Source organism: Plodia interpunctella, chromosome 13, assembly GCF_027563975.2.
Source record: "Plodia interpunctella isolate USDA-ARS_2022_Savannah chromosome 13, ilPloInte3.2, whole genome shotgun sequence".
Lineage (NCBI taxonomy): Eukaryota > Metazoa > Arthropoda > Insecta > Lepidoptera > Pyralidae > Plodia > Plodia interpunctella.
This window is the reverse complement of record NC_071306.1, coordinates 5,741,519-5,757,837: the sequence shown is the minus strand read 5'-3', so window position 1 is coordinate 5,757,837 and position 16,319 is coordinate 5,741,519. Positions and strand designations below refer to the sequence as shown.

The following is a 16,319-nucleotide window of genomic DNA, read 5'->3' as shown; positions in this document are numbered from 1 at the left end:
GCTTACATAATGAAAGGATTAATAAAGTACTCTAAAATAAACGTTTTAATCGACATAGCAAAATTCGGTGAAGCTTTTGTGTACCTAATATACAGTGCTGTTACTCTGGTGGGATAAATGTGCAGTAATACTCCCCGCTTAGCGCTTTTTGCCTCCATTGGCAATGTTTGTTAACCCTAGTTGTACTAGTAGTGCCATCTGCGCTGAGTTTTGCGTAATATTCCTATTCCATGATTTTATATTTTGTAGTAAAATTTTTCAGAATATTTTTGTTACTGGCCACTTTTTGCCGAGACGTGGCATAGGCACGAACAACTTCCACGTTCGCCGCCATTTTGACATCCAGCGAGCGAATTGTAAAGAATTCTGTGAAGTGAAGCGTTTTTCTTGTTGAATAAAGTTATTTCCTCCTGAAAATGTAAGTAATATATAATCATAGAGAGAAAGTGGTGATTTGGTCTATAGAAAAGTGATTAGTGTGTGGATATTTACGTAATATTAAAATTACAACAGAGGGTGGTGACCGCAGCTAGGACCTACAGCGGTGTCGGTTAAATTAGTAACCCCATGTTTTCCCTAAATCGTATAAATATCTGCAATTTACGTTACCGAAATACAAATACTGCCTATGCCTTTGCTACGCACATGTATTTTTCCATATTAACGACCAAAGTGCCAACAACGACTTGCCATGTCATTATCATTGATTGAAGTTATATGCAGCCTGGGTGGATGACTCAGAGCGATGTTCTAATAATCATTTATTATTTCAGACTATCAATAAAGCAGAAAAATGGGGAATATGTTTGCAAATTTATTTAAAGGCCTATTTGGCAAAAAGGAAATGAGAATATTGATGGTTGGTTTGGATGCAGCTGGTAAAACCACAATTCTATATAAACTTAAATTAGGAGAAATTGTAACGACAATTCCCACGATTGGTGAGTATTTACAGTTTAGTTTTGTCAAACTGGCATATGTGCTATTAAATCTATTGTTTCTGAAAAAGTAACACACTGTTTGATGAAATATGAAAGCTATTTATCTTGTTAACATACTCATAGCTTGTGTGACTTAACAAACTGAAATAATAATTTTAAATAACTTTGACGTATTGCTTGGTCTCATCATTTGATATTATTGAGATAAAAGGTAGCATTATAAAAATTTGCATAGGTAGGTATTTCATTCATTAATATCAATGATCATAAATCTAAAAATTTGGACGTGAGGATGAGTGTGATTAAGAAATTTAGTTCATGGGTAGGATATAACTGTCATGAAATCCACAGGAGTCAGGCCCCGAAACATGTCTAGTAGTGATACCAGATCATAATTAGCTATTGGGTTCATAGCAAAGACACTGATAATTTTTTTCTTATTAGCTTTATTGGGCTCTGCCTTATCTTTTTGTAGCGTAACATTTTGTAGACAGATAATGCTCTACATATATATTTTTGCAATTAAGTAAATATACATATGGACAAAATATAGATTTCTTTCATTATTTCATATACAGGGTTACTGGTATCAAACCCAAAATTTTATCGTTCTATAGAAACAACGTTAAAACTAAAAAAAAACAAAATTTTTGTATTTATCATGTTTAGACAAAAGTCGTAGAACAAAAGATGTTAGTCTCTACACTTTACTTACTTATACTTTATACACTTTTTGAAGGTTATGCATTAGATACCATCATCCCTGTATACTTTTGTAGTTCCTAATATCCAGGAAAGTAAAAAAAAAACATTTTCCATCTTTAATGCTTTGGTCTATTTACATACTATGTAAATGAATAGGAATTGTAATTATGCCTAAATAATGATTACGGAGATTATGCTTAAATACCACACTGCCATCATATGTTAGTAGTGTCGTTAATGAGAAATGGAGAGAACATGATTTGGGTATTATTTTTCTGTCTGAAACTAATGTTGAAAAGTAGAATCCAACAACATCTATGTGAACAATGTACTACCTACTTATCAATTACTTTTTGATTTGATTCAAGGCTGGCTGCCTAACTAAGAAAATTAATCTACAATTTTTGAAATTGTGTGTTATTGAGGCAGCCCCAACCAGAATGTATAAGTTAAAGGCTTGAGCATTTTCAATCACTACTTGACTACGGACCTTACCTCAGCCTAAGGTTGCCTCGAGTCTTACATATTAAATATTGTCTCAGAATATAGTCAGTGAACATGAATTATTTTTTATACACTGTTTATATTTTCCAGGGTTTAATGTGGAGACTGTAGAATACAAAAACATCAGTTTCACTGTGTGGGATGTGGGCGGTCAAGATAAAATTAGGCCATTGTGGAGGCATTATTTCCAGAATACACAGGTCAGCCCCATTTTTGTATATAAATGTATTTTTTATTACAATTTTTATTTAACTTGTTTACTTAGTACCTATGTTTGTCCATGTCAAATCTTGCAAGAAAACATCTTCCACATGTCCTACACAGTTATTATTTCAGAAGTGGCTTAATTTTCAACTACTACTATTGCATCCATGGTCGGATCCGAATGAGGAAACTACTCTATGGTTAACTTCAGGGACATAAATAAATTCATCATGCAATAAATGTACCAAGATCTCTTGGTATCCAAAAACTGTTTTTATGACATCATTACTATATTATATAGTTGCCTTCATTTATTTTTTACATTATGTAAACAAAATTATATATTTGTTTATGAAAAACTAGAATTTAAAAGCAATTTCATCTGCATGATAAACCAAACATGATCTTTATATATGAATCCAGAATAAAAGGATACCCCCTATCGAGTCTGCCTGTCTGAATGAGTGCTATAAACTTAAAAACTATTAGATAGATTTTTGTATTATTTTCACCAAGAGATGTGTGATTTCTGAGGAAGGGTAATGTGTATATAATGGTTTTACCCGAGAGCTGGACTGCTGATAATCTTGAATAAAGAAAAGGCATGGGCACAGTATAATTAAGAGTTACTGGCTTTAGTCTGTGTAAAACTACTTTAAAATAATTTTTGTATGATTTATTGAGCAAGTTTGTTTGGATGACTAATGTATTTGGTAATAATTTAATGTTAGGCACCATTTTCATTTCCCTTTTATAAGTTTAAGCATATGAAACACATTAAAGTATGAACAAAAATTTCCAGGGTCTCATCTTTGTAGTAGACAGTAATGACCGAGAGCGTATCGGAGAGGCGCGCGAGGAGCTCATGCGAATGTTAAGTGAAGATGAGTTACGAGATGCAGTACTTTTGATCTTTGCAAACAAACAGGTGAGATACGACACCATATAAAAACAATCAAATTAAAGAATAAATTGCCTCATGAAATTACTATTTGTATATTAGACCTCAGATCTAGTAGGACAGTGAACAACAATACCTTGTGAGTCACATTAAAAGTTCACACTATGTGGATATGTCTACTTGTGAATATGAAAATTTCTGTACTAATACAATCAGATTCCACTCTTTATTAGGAATATTTTTCATAATATCTTGCGATTGTTACCTTTGATGGTAAAGGATCTGAATTTTTACTTAACTTTCATATAACTTCCAATGTATGTGTGTAAATGTACATTGGCATATTGAAACTCGATTCAATGTGAATGATTGAGTAAACTCAATCAGTTTTTATGACAATCTGATTTGTGTCCGAAAAAGGCGCTGGTTCGAATCTCAGGCCTGACAAGTCGAGTTCTTTGTTTGTAGATCGGTTGATTTATGGTAATTTTCATCGACTGGTGTTAGAAAAACTGGTTTTTTGTTCAGCAGCGTTCAGTGCACTGCACACTAGTTGACAGTTCAGTTTATTAGAGTGCACACTGTTATTATTAATTAGCAGTATTCGTAAAGTCATGTCACTTTTAAAACGTGTTCCAAATATCATCAAAACTCTTCTCAAAATTAAATTGAAGAGAAGAATTGTACAATTTAAAATATTAGTATAAGAATAAGATCAGTATCCGCCCGGTCGCAGGACCTGCCGAACGCCATGAACGCGGCGGAGATCACGGACAAGCTGGGGCTGCACTCGCTGCGCAACCGGCTGTGGTACATCCAGGCCACGTGCGCCACCTCCGGCGACGGGCTCTACGAGGGGCTGGACTGGCTCTCCAACCAGCTCAAGAACGCCAACCGCTAACCGCGACGCCCTAATCTGATTACTGAAAGAGACTATGGTTTAAGATATGTTAACTTTATTTGCTAAATACAATGTATTATGTGCGGAATCATAAATGTATTACTGACGCGTCACCCGGCGACCGAGCTGGCATCGCACTCTCTGGGAACATCGCCCATCGAACATCGAGCCGCGGTCGTGCGTTGTTTGTTCGATCCCTGTTGACGTTGAACAAAATATAGTGTGTAAATTTAACGCAAAATTACAATTTTGTTTATAATTATCAGTAAACGAAGGGAAGACACGGTGTACACTGTTGAGTGATCGCGCATTGTGATGTGGATAGGTATGTGTAGCTGACACGTGATAAAGTGAATCACAGCATAACATGTTTTATATGTATACTATAATGTGGAATAAGTTGTCGTAATAAAGTATTTAAAGTTAATTCACTCCCTTTGCCTTTAATTTGTTAGTAGAAGTTGCCTAATTGTCCTATGCAGGCTACGCGTAGACGAGGACACGTGTTGAAGCAGGTACATGCGGTTTCACGACATCGCCACGTAGCTGCCTATACACATCGCTTTGTGATTTTGGACTCCATATACTAATGTTTTCCTAACTGTCATCTATGTGCATATTCCACTCAACCTGAGCGACTTATTGTATGATGATAGTTTATTTTTATGAAAGTTATAGGTAAGCTGTTATGTATTTTACACTGAAAACTATTCTGTTCCGACAGACGGCCCCCTTGGCGACGGCTCGTTGTGTCGAACCTGCATTTAAAGTTGACTTCTCATGACGAACCGAGATTAACTTCTAATATTTAGGTATAATATGTAATAGATAAACACGGTGTAATTTTGAGAATTGTTTCCGCTTACAGGGAAACGATACTCAGAATTCTCAGCGGTACTTTGCTCTACACAATTAATTATAACTTAGCATTTTTATAATAATTTAGAAGAAATTGTTAAAACACATTTCCAAGGACGGAGTTATGGCATGTGTGGTGGATAGAATTTTTTTAATTTTATGAAGACGAATATAATGAAAATGCGAAATGTGACATTCCGGTTTGTCTTAATGCTGTATTATGGAATAAAATATCCTCACAAATATTTGATTTTTGCTTTAAAAAATAATCCTTTGGCACTGTGCTTTGTCCTACATAAAAATCGTTGGGCGATGACAACGATTATGACGGTACAATACATCAAAGTATAAGAGTACTATTAAGATTGAGAGCTATCAAAAAATACATTCTGCCGCCAATAGATGCGACTAGTATACTTTTTAGAGGTACTCTATCTTATCGACATTTTCCAAGAATAAAACATTATACATACAGACGACACAAATTAAAAGATACAGACGTAGTGGCTGGTGTGTGCCATATAATTTACTTTAGTAAAAATCACGTGACCGTTAATTATGTACAGTGTGCGTAGTGCGTTTTTGCTATTTATATTTCACCATCGAGTAGATTCGCAGTGAAACCTTGGTCACAACTTCGAATCGACTCGATAGTGAGAAGCAAACTTCGCACTCGGGCAGGAAGTTTCATAAATCTAAGCGCATTATTCTTTTGAACAAAATAGAAGACTTCCCATCTCACTGTTGTTTCGACAAGATCGCCACGACGGACGCTCAAGGGTTAAGTATGAAAATATTTTTAATGACTATGAAAAGGGAAGGAATGAAGGGAAGAACGGATCTCGGAAAGCAGCCAAAATTTCCTGTTTTCCACATTACGGCGGCGGCCGTCTAGCCCGTCACCTACTCACTGATAGTCTGATAACAATTGTTTATGTATTGTGTCTATTCTCCGCGGTCGACAGCAGTTGCCTATCTACATACTTTTTATTATACATTAGGTAGGTATATGACGTTTATCGCTGAAAAATTGTTTATGAAGAAAAATAATATATACTGTGCACCTATTGTGCTATTATAGGATATTATTAATACTATTATCAGATATCAATGATATTATTGGATATTCGGACGCTCTATTACAGACGTAGTTTAGCCATAGAAATAAGAGGAGCCGTTGGAAACTTAGGTTCTACCTTGTTTGTATAGTATGTAGGCACTTTACTATATAACTATATAAATTTACTTTATCATATAACTTGTTAAAACAAGTTATAGGATAGTAGTTAAGTTATTTATATGACTTAACTTATTTCTATGGCTAAACTACGTCTGTAATAGAGCGTATAACTATTACACCTTTTTTAGCAAGTTATAGGATAGAAGTTATATAAGGCCTGCAAAAAAGGTAACTTTAGTAGAGTTGATAAGAAATTACATGTCTACTTTCTAGGTATATTGTTATTATAAAGCATAATAAAATCTACCAATCCGAGCGAACTAAAGTTATTTAAGTACATTTTAAATTTTAAACAAATTGACTTCATAATTTAAGTTACCTACTAGTTACCAACAATATTGCGTTGAAAAGAAAGAGAACTTTTCATAGTCATACTCATAGTCATAAATAGTAGCTACTAGAAAACTAGATCATACGCCGTCGTATGAAGCTGCGTTTAGTTCACGCTTTGATGAATACAATAATATTCATAAATTGAGGAAATGTCTGAGCGGTTCTTTTGTTTTTATATCAGTGTTTCTTTCAAGTCAAAACGGAGCAATGGATTCGGAAATAGATGGCGCTACTGCTATAATAAGTTTTTACTATTACTACTTACTTCAAGAACCGCAGATAAGATTACTTTCTATAAAACACGCAACAAGAAAGATACGTACCAAAATGTAACCAGTCTAATAATTTATTTGGGAACGATCAATAAATATTTCCTGCTAGAAATATCGCTAGAGCGCATTAAATTCTCTTATAGATTTAGTACATAGATAACTGACAGAGAAAGCTGCTATTATAGGAGTTATATAAAGGTGTCAGAGTAATCTGTGAGCGTGGTCGGAGTCGCGGCTATACAATCCCCGTGTGATTCAAGCGCCTCCCTTCTAATATAATTCATAATCGTGATTTACGTGGGCGTAGGTGCGGACCAATGGCTCGACTTGGATCTTCAAGCAAACACCCATCACAATAAGTGCTCTCGTTTTCTATATCAAAGTACCAACTAATGTGGAATGAAATTTCGATTGAAAATAAATCTGATGGTTCTTAAGTTTTTGGTTTCCGTACGCATAGGTTAAAAATAACGATATTAATTTGTCTCCGTCTTGTCCTTTTGTGTTTTTTTTTTATTTAATTCTTACACAGCATGGACGACTGAGTTTGGTATATTGTAATAAATATGTGGGATTTTTGCACATAGGTAGCTTATGAAGTTTAACATAGTCAAACACAATCTATTTCGTTAGTGGGGCTGGTCAGTCTGTATTGGTACTTACCTAATGGAAATTAGTAACTGACGTATTGTTGTTACGAAGCTACGAGCCACAATTGTAGCAGCTACGAAAATTTCCCTTTTCCTCGTAGCGTTCGTAGAACCTAAACAGAAGATATAAATGGGCTAGTTGACTGGGTGAAAAGTGTTGTACAATCTTCATATGATATTTTGTTGATGTCTAAAACAAAATATCATATGAAGATTGTATGACAGTGATAGGTAACTTGTGACGTCACAATTTTGAAGTCAAAGCATTCCTGATAAGTATACTTTAATCAGAACAAAAAATACTCATAAATAGCGTACCTACCTATATTAAAACTATTACTAAAACAGATGAATTAAAGAGACATTTAATTGTCTTGTTTGATTGTTTATTTGTCTAAATTCCTTCATGCATTTAATTTTTTAACCATTTACTAAGTATTCATTTAATTATTTTCATATTTGATCTGATTATTTTTTTAATTTATTAGGGTTCCTCATATTTATTAGATTGAGTTGGGACTCGTGTTGATGGTGAAGGATAGTTACATGATAGGATTTTTACACGTGAAATATATTTTGTTTAGGTACTTATTTCTTTATTATTTAAAAATAATTACGTTGTAATAATAATTCAAGGCCGGGACTCTGCAGACTCATATATATCCGAATGAAATTGGCATTTCCGTTTTTTAGCTTATTGGAATGCTGAAATGAAGAGGGTTACATTATGAATAAATACTCAACTTATAAGTCATTTACCTCTCACCTTAGATTAAAAGATGTATAGGTAGCTAGTATAGTCATCGCGCAGTGGGTGGGCCACGGAACAATGAAGGCTCTTTATCAAAGTAATTCTTTTTTTTCAGTTTATACTGGAATACAGCTTCTAAAGAACTGCTTATTATTATTTATTAGGGAACAAATATCTGGCTATTCTGCTCCCGCCTGGCTTTGGCAGATGTGGCATATCCAAGAAATGCTGGTAAGTATTATGTCGATAAGGATGATATGCGTGCTAATGATTTGATAACTAGGGTTGCCGATGACCGAGCAAAATGGAGACGAAAAGGTAGGAGAGCGGATCCTGGGCTCTGACGCTCAACGGCTGAGGAAGAAACCGAGAAAATGGTTAGAGGAGATAGAGACAGCTTCCAACGCACGAGTGAAGAAAAAGCGGCGCAATAAACTTCACAGCAGCCTTTTCTTCGAAGACGTCAATTTAATGGTGAGTCATATGACCACAGCATATGACTTAATAAATTTTGTAACTTAGCGATAAATATGCTTATGACCATATGGCCACACTATTGGCGAACTCAGACAGATACATTTGAGACTAAACGCACATTGAGTAGTTTGTATGTGACCTTTTTTATCGCAAGGAAAAAGCAGAGGAAACTGCAAAGGTACTATATGTTTTGATGATTGCAATTAAATAATTAATATTTGTAACTGGCATATATGTGGGTACGTGTTAGTATGGCTTTATCACCGTCACATTATACGAGTAACATTATCTAAGATGTAGAAAGCAGCAGGTCGAACTTATAAATTCGGGCGGTACCTAATGATAAATTTAATACAAAGCTATCGAAGAATTATTATCGAATTTCCAATACTCCAAGCTCTGTAATCAATTTCTACGCCACGTAGCATAAATCTGTATGAAGACCATCAAAATGGAAATGTATAGTTTTCTATGATAAAACTGACATTAACATTTCGGCGTAGTATTTATTGAAACTGTGTTAAGTCTAAAAGATCTATCTTGGATAGAATAGAAGCATGTTGCAATGTCATCTTGGTCCGAAAAACTCATAAAATTTCTTCGTTACGAGCTCAATATACCATTTGATATTCAGTTTATATGTGTATTCGATGAAGATATGATGTATAAAATGTATGACCAGCCGGCATTTTGCCAAATCGAGTTTTGCACCAGATATAATTCAGTAAATTATTGTGAATGTCTTCAGTATGCGTTGGGAGTTATTCTAGATATAAAACAAGATTGCTTAGAATAAATAAGTACTTATTTGTATTTGTTTCCCTGTCGTTGGATAACAGTATGAACGATCGATAAATAACTCCATACGAAACGGAATAAAAAATGAGAAACCAATAGGACAAAATTTCCTGACATAGCTCAGCGGATTAGCTGTTTGTAGTGGTGTTGCATTTATTTATTTATTTAATTAAACTTTTGCACAAAATAGCCCCGTTAACAATAGGTGAGCTTAATGCCAAAAGGCATTATCTGCCAGTCAAACCTTGGGACCAAGCTGAAAAAGGCAAAAGTAAAATGTAACGTAAATATATAATTTAAAATATTGTATAAAATATTTAGGCATACCTATATATACTATATAACTAGATGTTGCCCGAGACTTCACTCTCGTGCGATTTATGAGATAAAATATAGCCTATAGCAATCTTGAATAATGTACCTTTCAGATGGTGGAAGAATTTTTTAAATAGGTTCTGAGTTTCGGAGATTACCCACCTCAAACATACAAACTCACAAACGCTTACCTCTTTATAATAAATAGTATAGATACTATGTCTATTGTCTATTTATTTCTAGGTACTATGTTACCAATTTGTGCAATAAAGTAGTATTATTGTAATGCATAAATAGTACTAACTGTCTAAATTTGTCAAATTATAGCATATTTACAAGATAATCAATTTCAGCACTCAATGCGCTTATGACTCTTATGTATACAGCTTTTCTAAAAAATAACTCTAATCAGATACACTACTTCGTTACACATACTAGTGAGAACATTATATTCGACATATATAACATAATTTAGTTTCTGCTTTTATTGTGCTCTACGTTTGGCGAAAAAGCTGTTGGAGCAATGAAAAAATACGTACGCTTCTTTTGTTATAACTGAGCCAAGATTAAGCAGATATTTTTTTTAAATACTGAATTGGAAAAATTTACAACAAATGTATTCATGTGAAACAAATTAATATAAGTACGATATATAGAGTCGCAATTATTAATAAAATTTCCATAAATAATAAATTAAAAACTTTTAGTTAAATAAGTAGTTTATCACTTATAGAAATATCTTTCATTTTAGATTTTTTAGGATAATTATAGGATTTATGTAAATATTTTTATAATTACACATTTCCTTAATGTCTCTTTGAATATTGTGCACGTTGGAATATAAAAAAGAAAAGTTGCTACAACATTTTCAATGGTTTCTGTTTAAAATTACACTCTTAGATTTTTTTATTTTACTGTAATATTTCTTGTAACAATCTCATAAAGAAGGTTGTACTTAGTAGACGGAGATAATCAGAAGAGCCTTCAGGTAGGCTGGTAGCGGCGGCGACGTGCGTGCGGCGGGCGGCGGGCGGCGGGCGGGCGGCGGCCGGCTGCGATTTTCCCCGCCCGCACCTCGTGGGCCGCGGCGTTTTCCGCGAGGGGCGCGCCGCCGGCCCCCTCGCGCGCTGTCGGGAAATCGCGCCGCTCGCCTCAGTTCGGCTCTGCCGTCGCGCTACTACGACGTTCGTGCGCTCTCACGACTCTCCACTCGAAGCGGCTCTCGTGCGCGCGCGGCGATACAGTGAGCCCGGTGTAACTAGTGCTCCGCCATGCTGCTGCCGCTGGTGCTGCTGGCGCTGGCGGCGCCGATGCTGGCCCCCGCTGCGGCGCGCCGCCACGCGCCCAGCTTGCGCGAGGACGAACCCGCAAGACGTACTATCCGCCCCGCCGGTGAGTCCGCTGCCAACGATCATCCGACACTCCCACTGCAATTAAAGGCGCATCGATCTATCGCTGCCGGTGCACAGTCGGCGCATCCGCATCTACATTTTGACGAATGCGGCTGCGATTGGGAACGCGCGCCGCATACGGCTGCGGTCCGCAGGACACGTGTGTTTATGTAAATAATTGCATTCCGAGGGTTTCTGCGCTGTTCTAGTGACTAGATCAATTAATGCATGCGGCTGTCTCGCCACGAACACGGCAACATGTTGATTTTCTTGCGTTCAATTATGTTTATCAATAAGACAGCCGTTATCAACTAGTGATATCAGTTCGGAGTGGATAATAAAAACAATACCACGTGAGAGCGACAATTCGTCTCTCCATCACTTGAGATGATGAGGAATGTCGAGAGATCTATTCTCGAAGAACGATACAATGCTAATCGCGTTATCGGACAAAGCACCTTGCTGAGGTAAATTATGTAAACACGGCATGTGACTTACCGCGACTGCTAACAAAATAATATCTATATGTCATGAAGTTGATCATGTGTACCTAAAGCAAATAATACGTAAGATATTATATTTACTTACCAGTTGAACCTATTTGACCGATATTTAATAATACTGAAAATGTAGAGACGGTAGAAATTGCCCACAGGAATGTCTTAACGTCAGTATAGGCAATTATCATAGTAATTAGGTATTATCCGCAAAATTAACCTATGGCGAGGAATCTCCATAGGTTCATTTAGGCCAAGAAATATTGAATTCATTAGATTTAATTTTATGGCTGAATATTTTATTACTAATATAGGTACCTACCTTAAACTTACACGCTTTTAAACAGGTAAATTGCATATGTAAGCATTCGGAGAATTTACATGTAAATGTTAATTTAGGCAAAAACTAGTTAAACTGAAGTAACCGAGAGCAAAAATTGCCTCATTAATTTTTAATGACAGGCAAAAGATATCAATAAACAATCCTAGCAATAATAGTAGTCTGATGGAAAAATTTCTGCCAAAAACATTGTAAACGAATAGTAACTAAATAAAATAAATGACGTAACCTCAGCTGCAAATACCGGCGAGTACATAATTTCGTTTGACATTTCTGCGAGATACGTTTCTAATATCGATATCGTATGATGTAGTAATCTTATCGACTTATGATATGTATACACAATTGCTTTCATCCGAAAGATTTTAGCCTTTTCAGAATAGCGATAAACGTCTGTCAATGTAACAGATAACTTGCAAATATTGACGGACATGTTTACCGTGCGAGTCATCGTTACACACATGATGGATTTACATTATACTTATAAATAAATCATGTGGTTTTCACCCGTCCTTGACTATACAATAGCAAATGTGCATATTTTCATACGATTACAATAAAGCAATGGTCAAGCTAAAGCGAAGAAAAATATTCGATTTCTTAGCTAGGTTAGATGTTTTCGATGAATTTGTTCAGAACAAAATGATACAGACATGCATATGCATATATCAATTTATCAAAGACTTGATGTTGCCCGGGGCTTCGCTCCCGTGGGAATTTTGAGATAAAATACTTATAGGAGAATTGTAGAATGTGAAAGTGAAATGTAGAATATTAAAAATTAATAATATTTATTCCTACTGCAAAAATCTTTATGTATTTATCAATATATAATAAATATTTTTCTTTTAACTATGCATTTAATGACACGCCATTTAGTTTTATGGAGGCATGTAATTTTGCCACTGAAGAAAATTTCAAAGCAAATTTTAAAGTAAATGAATACATTTTATAGTTAACATTTTATTCTTCTATCCGTGTATTTTTATATAGCACTATTAAAGCAATAAACATTTTGTTACTTTTGAAATGTAATAATTTAAATTTAATTTAATACATATTGCACGAAATTGTGCACGACCTGAAATAACTACGTGTGATATAAAACAATTATTTTATATTTTAAATTCTTAAGAATGTATTCAGAAAACAGATTTTTTAAAATATGTATTTTATATCCTACTTAATTTCATTTTTGAGATGAATTAATCTTCAGGGGGCTGGACTACACAATGCGTATTGATGATATTCAAAGTGTTGTTGCAATACCCGTAAATATATTCTTGCAGTGATTTTACAAAACATCTTTGAATATAATACGTTATCAATACATAGAATAAAACGGTAGAAAAAAATTCTGTACATTGAATATATTTACATAAAAATAAAATTAGGCGATAGAGTCATAGTAATAGAGTAAGAATTTGAAAAAAAAATCTGTTTGTTTGTCTGTATGTCTGTATATTTGTAGGTCTGTCTGTTTGTATACGCTAATCTCCGGAACTACTGGACGGATTCGAATGAAACTTTTTTGTTATATAAATCATTTTGAAAACTGGAACACCTGATGGAGAACTATGATAGTCCAGCTAAACTATAGGAAATATAAAAATGACGCTCTAATGAAAGTTGTTCATCCTGATAAGCATTTCCTGTTGAAGTATAAAAATTGAAAATCTGGACACCAGAAGAAGAGTCATAATGGTTCAGCTAAACTATAGGAAATATAGAAATGACGCTTTAACAAACTTTTTCAGTCTGATTGTCCTTTTTTTGGCTTTCTTCAGGTCTTTTTATACTTATTGGCTCCCGAAAGAAGGATCCCCACAATACAGTATATAAATATATTTTTTAATCTCTCTAATCATTTTGACTCCTTACCAAATATTCTTCGGTGACGCGAACGAAATCGCGGGCATCAGCAAGTTCATCAATAATTATGCAAAATGCTAAACTTAGAATATGCTTTCTGTAATTATAACTGTGGTAGTTATAACTGTACCTAAGATACAAAAATATACTATTACTTTTTTATCAAGGACTTTTGTAGATCAGCAATGACTCACTCTCCAGTCTCCATTCATTTTCCGCTCCGTAAGAAAGCTACTGTTTGCCAAGATTGTGCGCAGGAGTCTGCCAAAATGTGTATTACCGAGAACAGAAAAAAGTTGCCTTCACGTCGTCTAGACCAGACAGACATGAGACGCGACGTGACATGGTAAACTTTATTAATAATGAGGACATAGAACGTAACGGCCGTCTTTACCATGAGCTTGCGTTGTAAATTAGCTAGTTATGTAGGTCTAAGAAATGTTAAATGTTTCCATGAAAAGAGAATGCTATCACTTTTTTGAAGCCTACTTATTATACGACGTCCAGCGCTTCGTGAATCCGTTTTGGAGTTGTAAAGGCAGAAACGGAGGCTTTCATCGCAGCAGTACATAGTCTAGGACACAAAGTAGCTAAATCACTTTAACTCCGCTCTGTCATTTCCTCTGTGTACATGCTACGGTTATGTATGTCGATGCGGTTCTCACAGGCCAGGAAATTTCTTGAAGAAGATTGATTTCTAATTATGAAAATAATTAACTTTCACACTGGCCACTAGTTTTGAAGAAATTACTTATTTTTCTTAAGAATTTATTATTATAATTTCAGTTTATTAATACGTATAAGTGAAAACAATAAATTTATAGAAAGTTAAGAAAATAGGGCACGAAGTACGTTGGGTATCTAATTTATTTACATCAATCAATATTAAAAGTTATTTTACCTAATATACATACATATGTTTAAACGCTACTCCAGCACAATTTATGTTTTGTTTAAACACACATTGTTTTCAGACTCTTGTCGTTTTATAATCCATAATTCATACTTTCATTCATGCTTTTTCTTCGTCATAACCGGCGCCCTTAGTGAGCGACACAGCGTTGGACGACGCAATACTACTTTGACGATATACTTAGTATGAAATATTACGATGACAACTACAATGTAACATCGAAAATAATAATAAATAAAATCTTTATTTAAATCACCACTCAGATGCTAAAAGATTTACACTTGATACTTATATTAATAATACCTAGGTGTAGGTAACTAAATAGCGGTGCTATATAGGATGAAAGACATTGTATTTTAGGTGGTAAAAAGTAACAAAAACAAAATGAGAACAATTATGGATTGATATAAAATAAAAGTAAGCAAATTACAGTTAATAATCTAATTCATTAAATTATGAAATAAGTACTAAAATTAAGAACTACGTAAATTTGATACTGTCGCGTCACTCGCGTCGCGCTGCGTTGACACATTTGTAGCTCAGCTAGGACACTTTCAGATTATGGCCGAGTTCAACGTGGTAACCTTTACGTTCCGCGTTGTTGTCGTGTGTACAATTACTCTTGCGCAAGATTTCGCTGAATTTAGCGCGCCCTTTCAGCCAACTTCCCCGCACCTTAGGACACGTCGTTTGCCGATCATTCAATCTTAGGCTTAAGCGAAAGTTAACCTTGTACTATACAATCGTAAAAAATCAAAGATTTTATGTTTCCAAAAAGTTGGCATGGTGTTACCGATTGATTGAAATTTTTGGAAAGTGAATGAAGGACGACAGTGGCATTGTGCTACAAAACTCACTCATGTGGGGGCGGAAACTGTAGTAAATATTTAAATATTTTCTGATGTGTTCTACCATCAACCATTCCACGTAGTACAAGTATCTGTTCTACGGTCTTATTAGTTAAGTTTTTATTTTATAGATAATGGCGTAAATTTTACTGTCACTTAATTATTAAGCCTTTTAATGTACAGTACAGGGCCTAGGATTTTAATGTTTTACCTAGTATTTATTTACTTACTTCCTGTAATGTGTAATGACAACGATATAAATGCATTAAGATAATTCGGTGGCTATGATCTGGGGTCGCTTTCCGACTAAAGATAAATTCGAATAGACTTTAAAATATGTCATATATTATGCATGAGCAAGTTTTCTGTGATCCAATACAATAAGTACTGCAAAGTGATGCGTGATTTAGGTAGCCTACTTCATCGTCAATAATCAACATTTTTATCTTATTGTTATTAAAAGATTAGCGCGTAAAATGCGTTACAATTGAACACATTCGCTGAAGAGGTTATCAAGGAAAAAAACTTATGAATAAAAATTTAAAATATCAGTGTTTTTTTTGATCATTAAATCATCATTATGCGTCTTATCATTATAATTTTATTAG

At 34.7% G+C, this 16,319-nt stretch overlaps 2 protein-coding genes across 2 annotated transcripts in view; both read left to right on the top strand.

Moving 5' to 3' along the window:
• The first annotated feature begins 260 nt into the window (after positions 1 to 260).
• On the top strand, positions 261 to 5,257 carry Arf1 (ADP ribosylation factor 1). Its single transcript, XM_053753547.1, has 5 exons — positions 261 to 418; positions 774 to 941; positions 2,241 to 2,350; positions 3,157 to 3,282; positions 3,992 to 5,257. The coding sequence occupies exons 2-5, from the start codon at positions 794 to 796 to the stop codon at positions 4,154 to 4,156; spliced, it is 549 nt and encodes a 182-aa protein (XP_053609522.1). The 5' UTR covers positions 261 to 418; positions 774 to 793; the 3' UTR covers positions 4,157 to 5,257.
• A 5,734-nt stretch (positions 5,258 to 10,991) lies between these two features.
• The window catches only part of sog (short gastrulation), a 70,321-nt gene continuing 64,993 nt past the window's right edge, over positions 10,992 to 16,319 (top strand). The window contains exon 1 of the mRNA XM_053753165.2: positions 10,992 to 11,242. Within this exon, the coding sequence (XP_053609140.1) occupies positions 11,122 to 11,242 (121 nt within the window). The 5' untranslated portion in view covers positions 10,992 to 11,121. The remainder of the gene's footprint in view (positions 11,243 to 16,319) is intronic.

What these genes read in the sequence shown, in the direction of transcription:
- Arf1 (XM_053753547.1), top strand. Translation starts at nt 794, where the DNA reads ATGGGGAATATGTTTGCAAATTTATTTAAAGGCCTATTTGGCAAAAAG. An exon ending in AACGACAATTCCCACGATTG is followed by an intron (nt 942 to 2,240) that starts GTGAGTATTTAC and finishes TATATTTTCCAG; the next exon opens with GGTTTAATGTGGAGACTGTA. An exon ending in TGATCTTTGCAAACAAACAG is followed by an intron (nt 3,283 to 3,991) that starts GTGAGATACGAC and finishes GCCCGGTCGCAG; the next exon opens with GACCTGCCGAACGCCATGAA.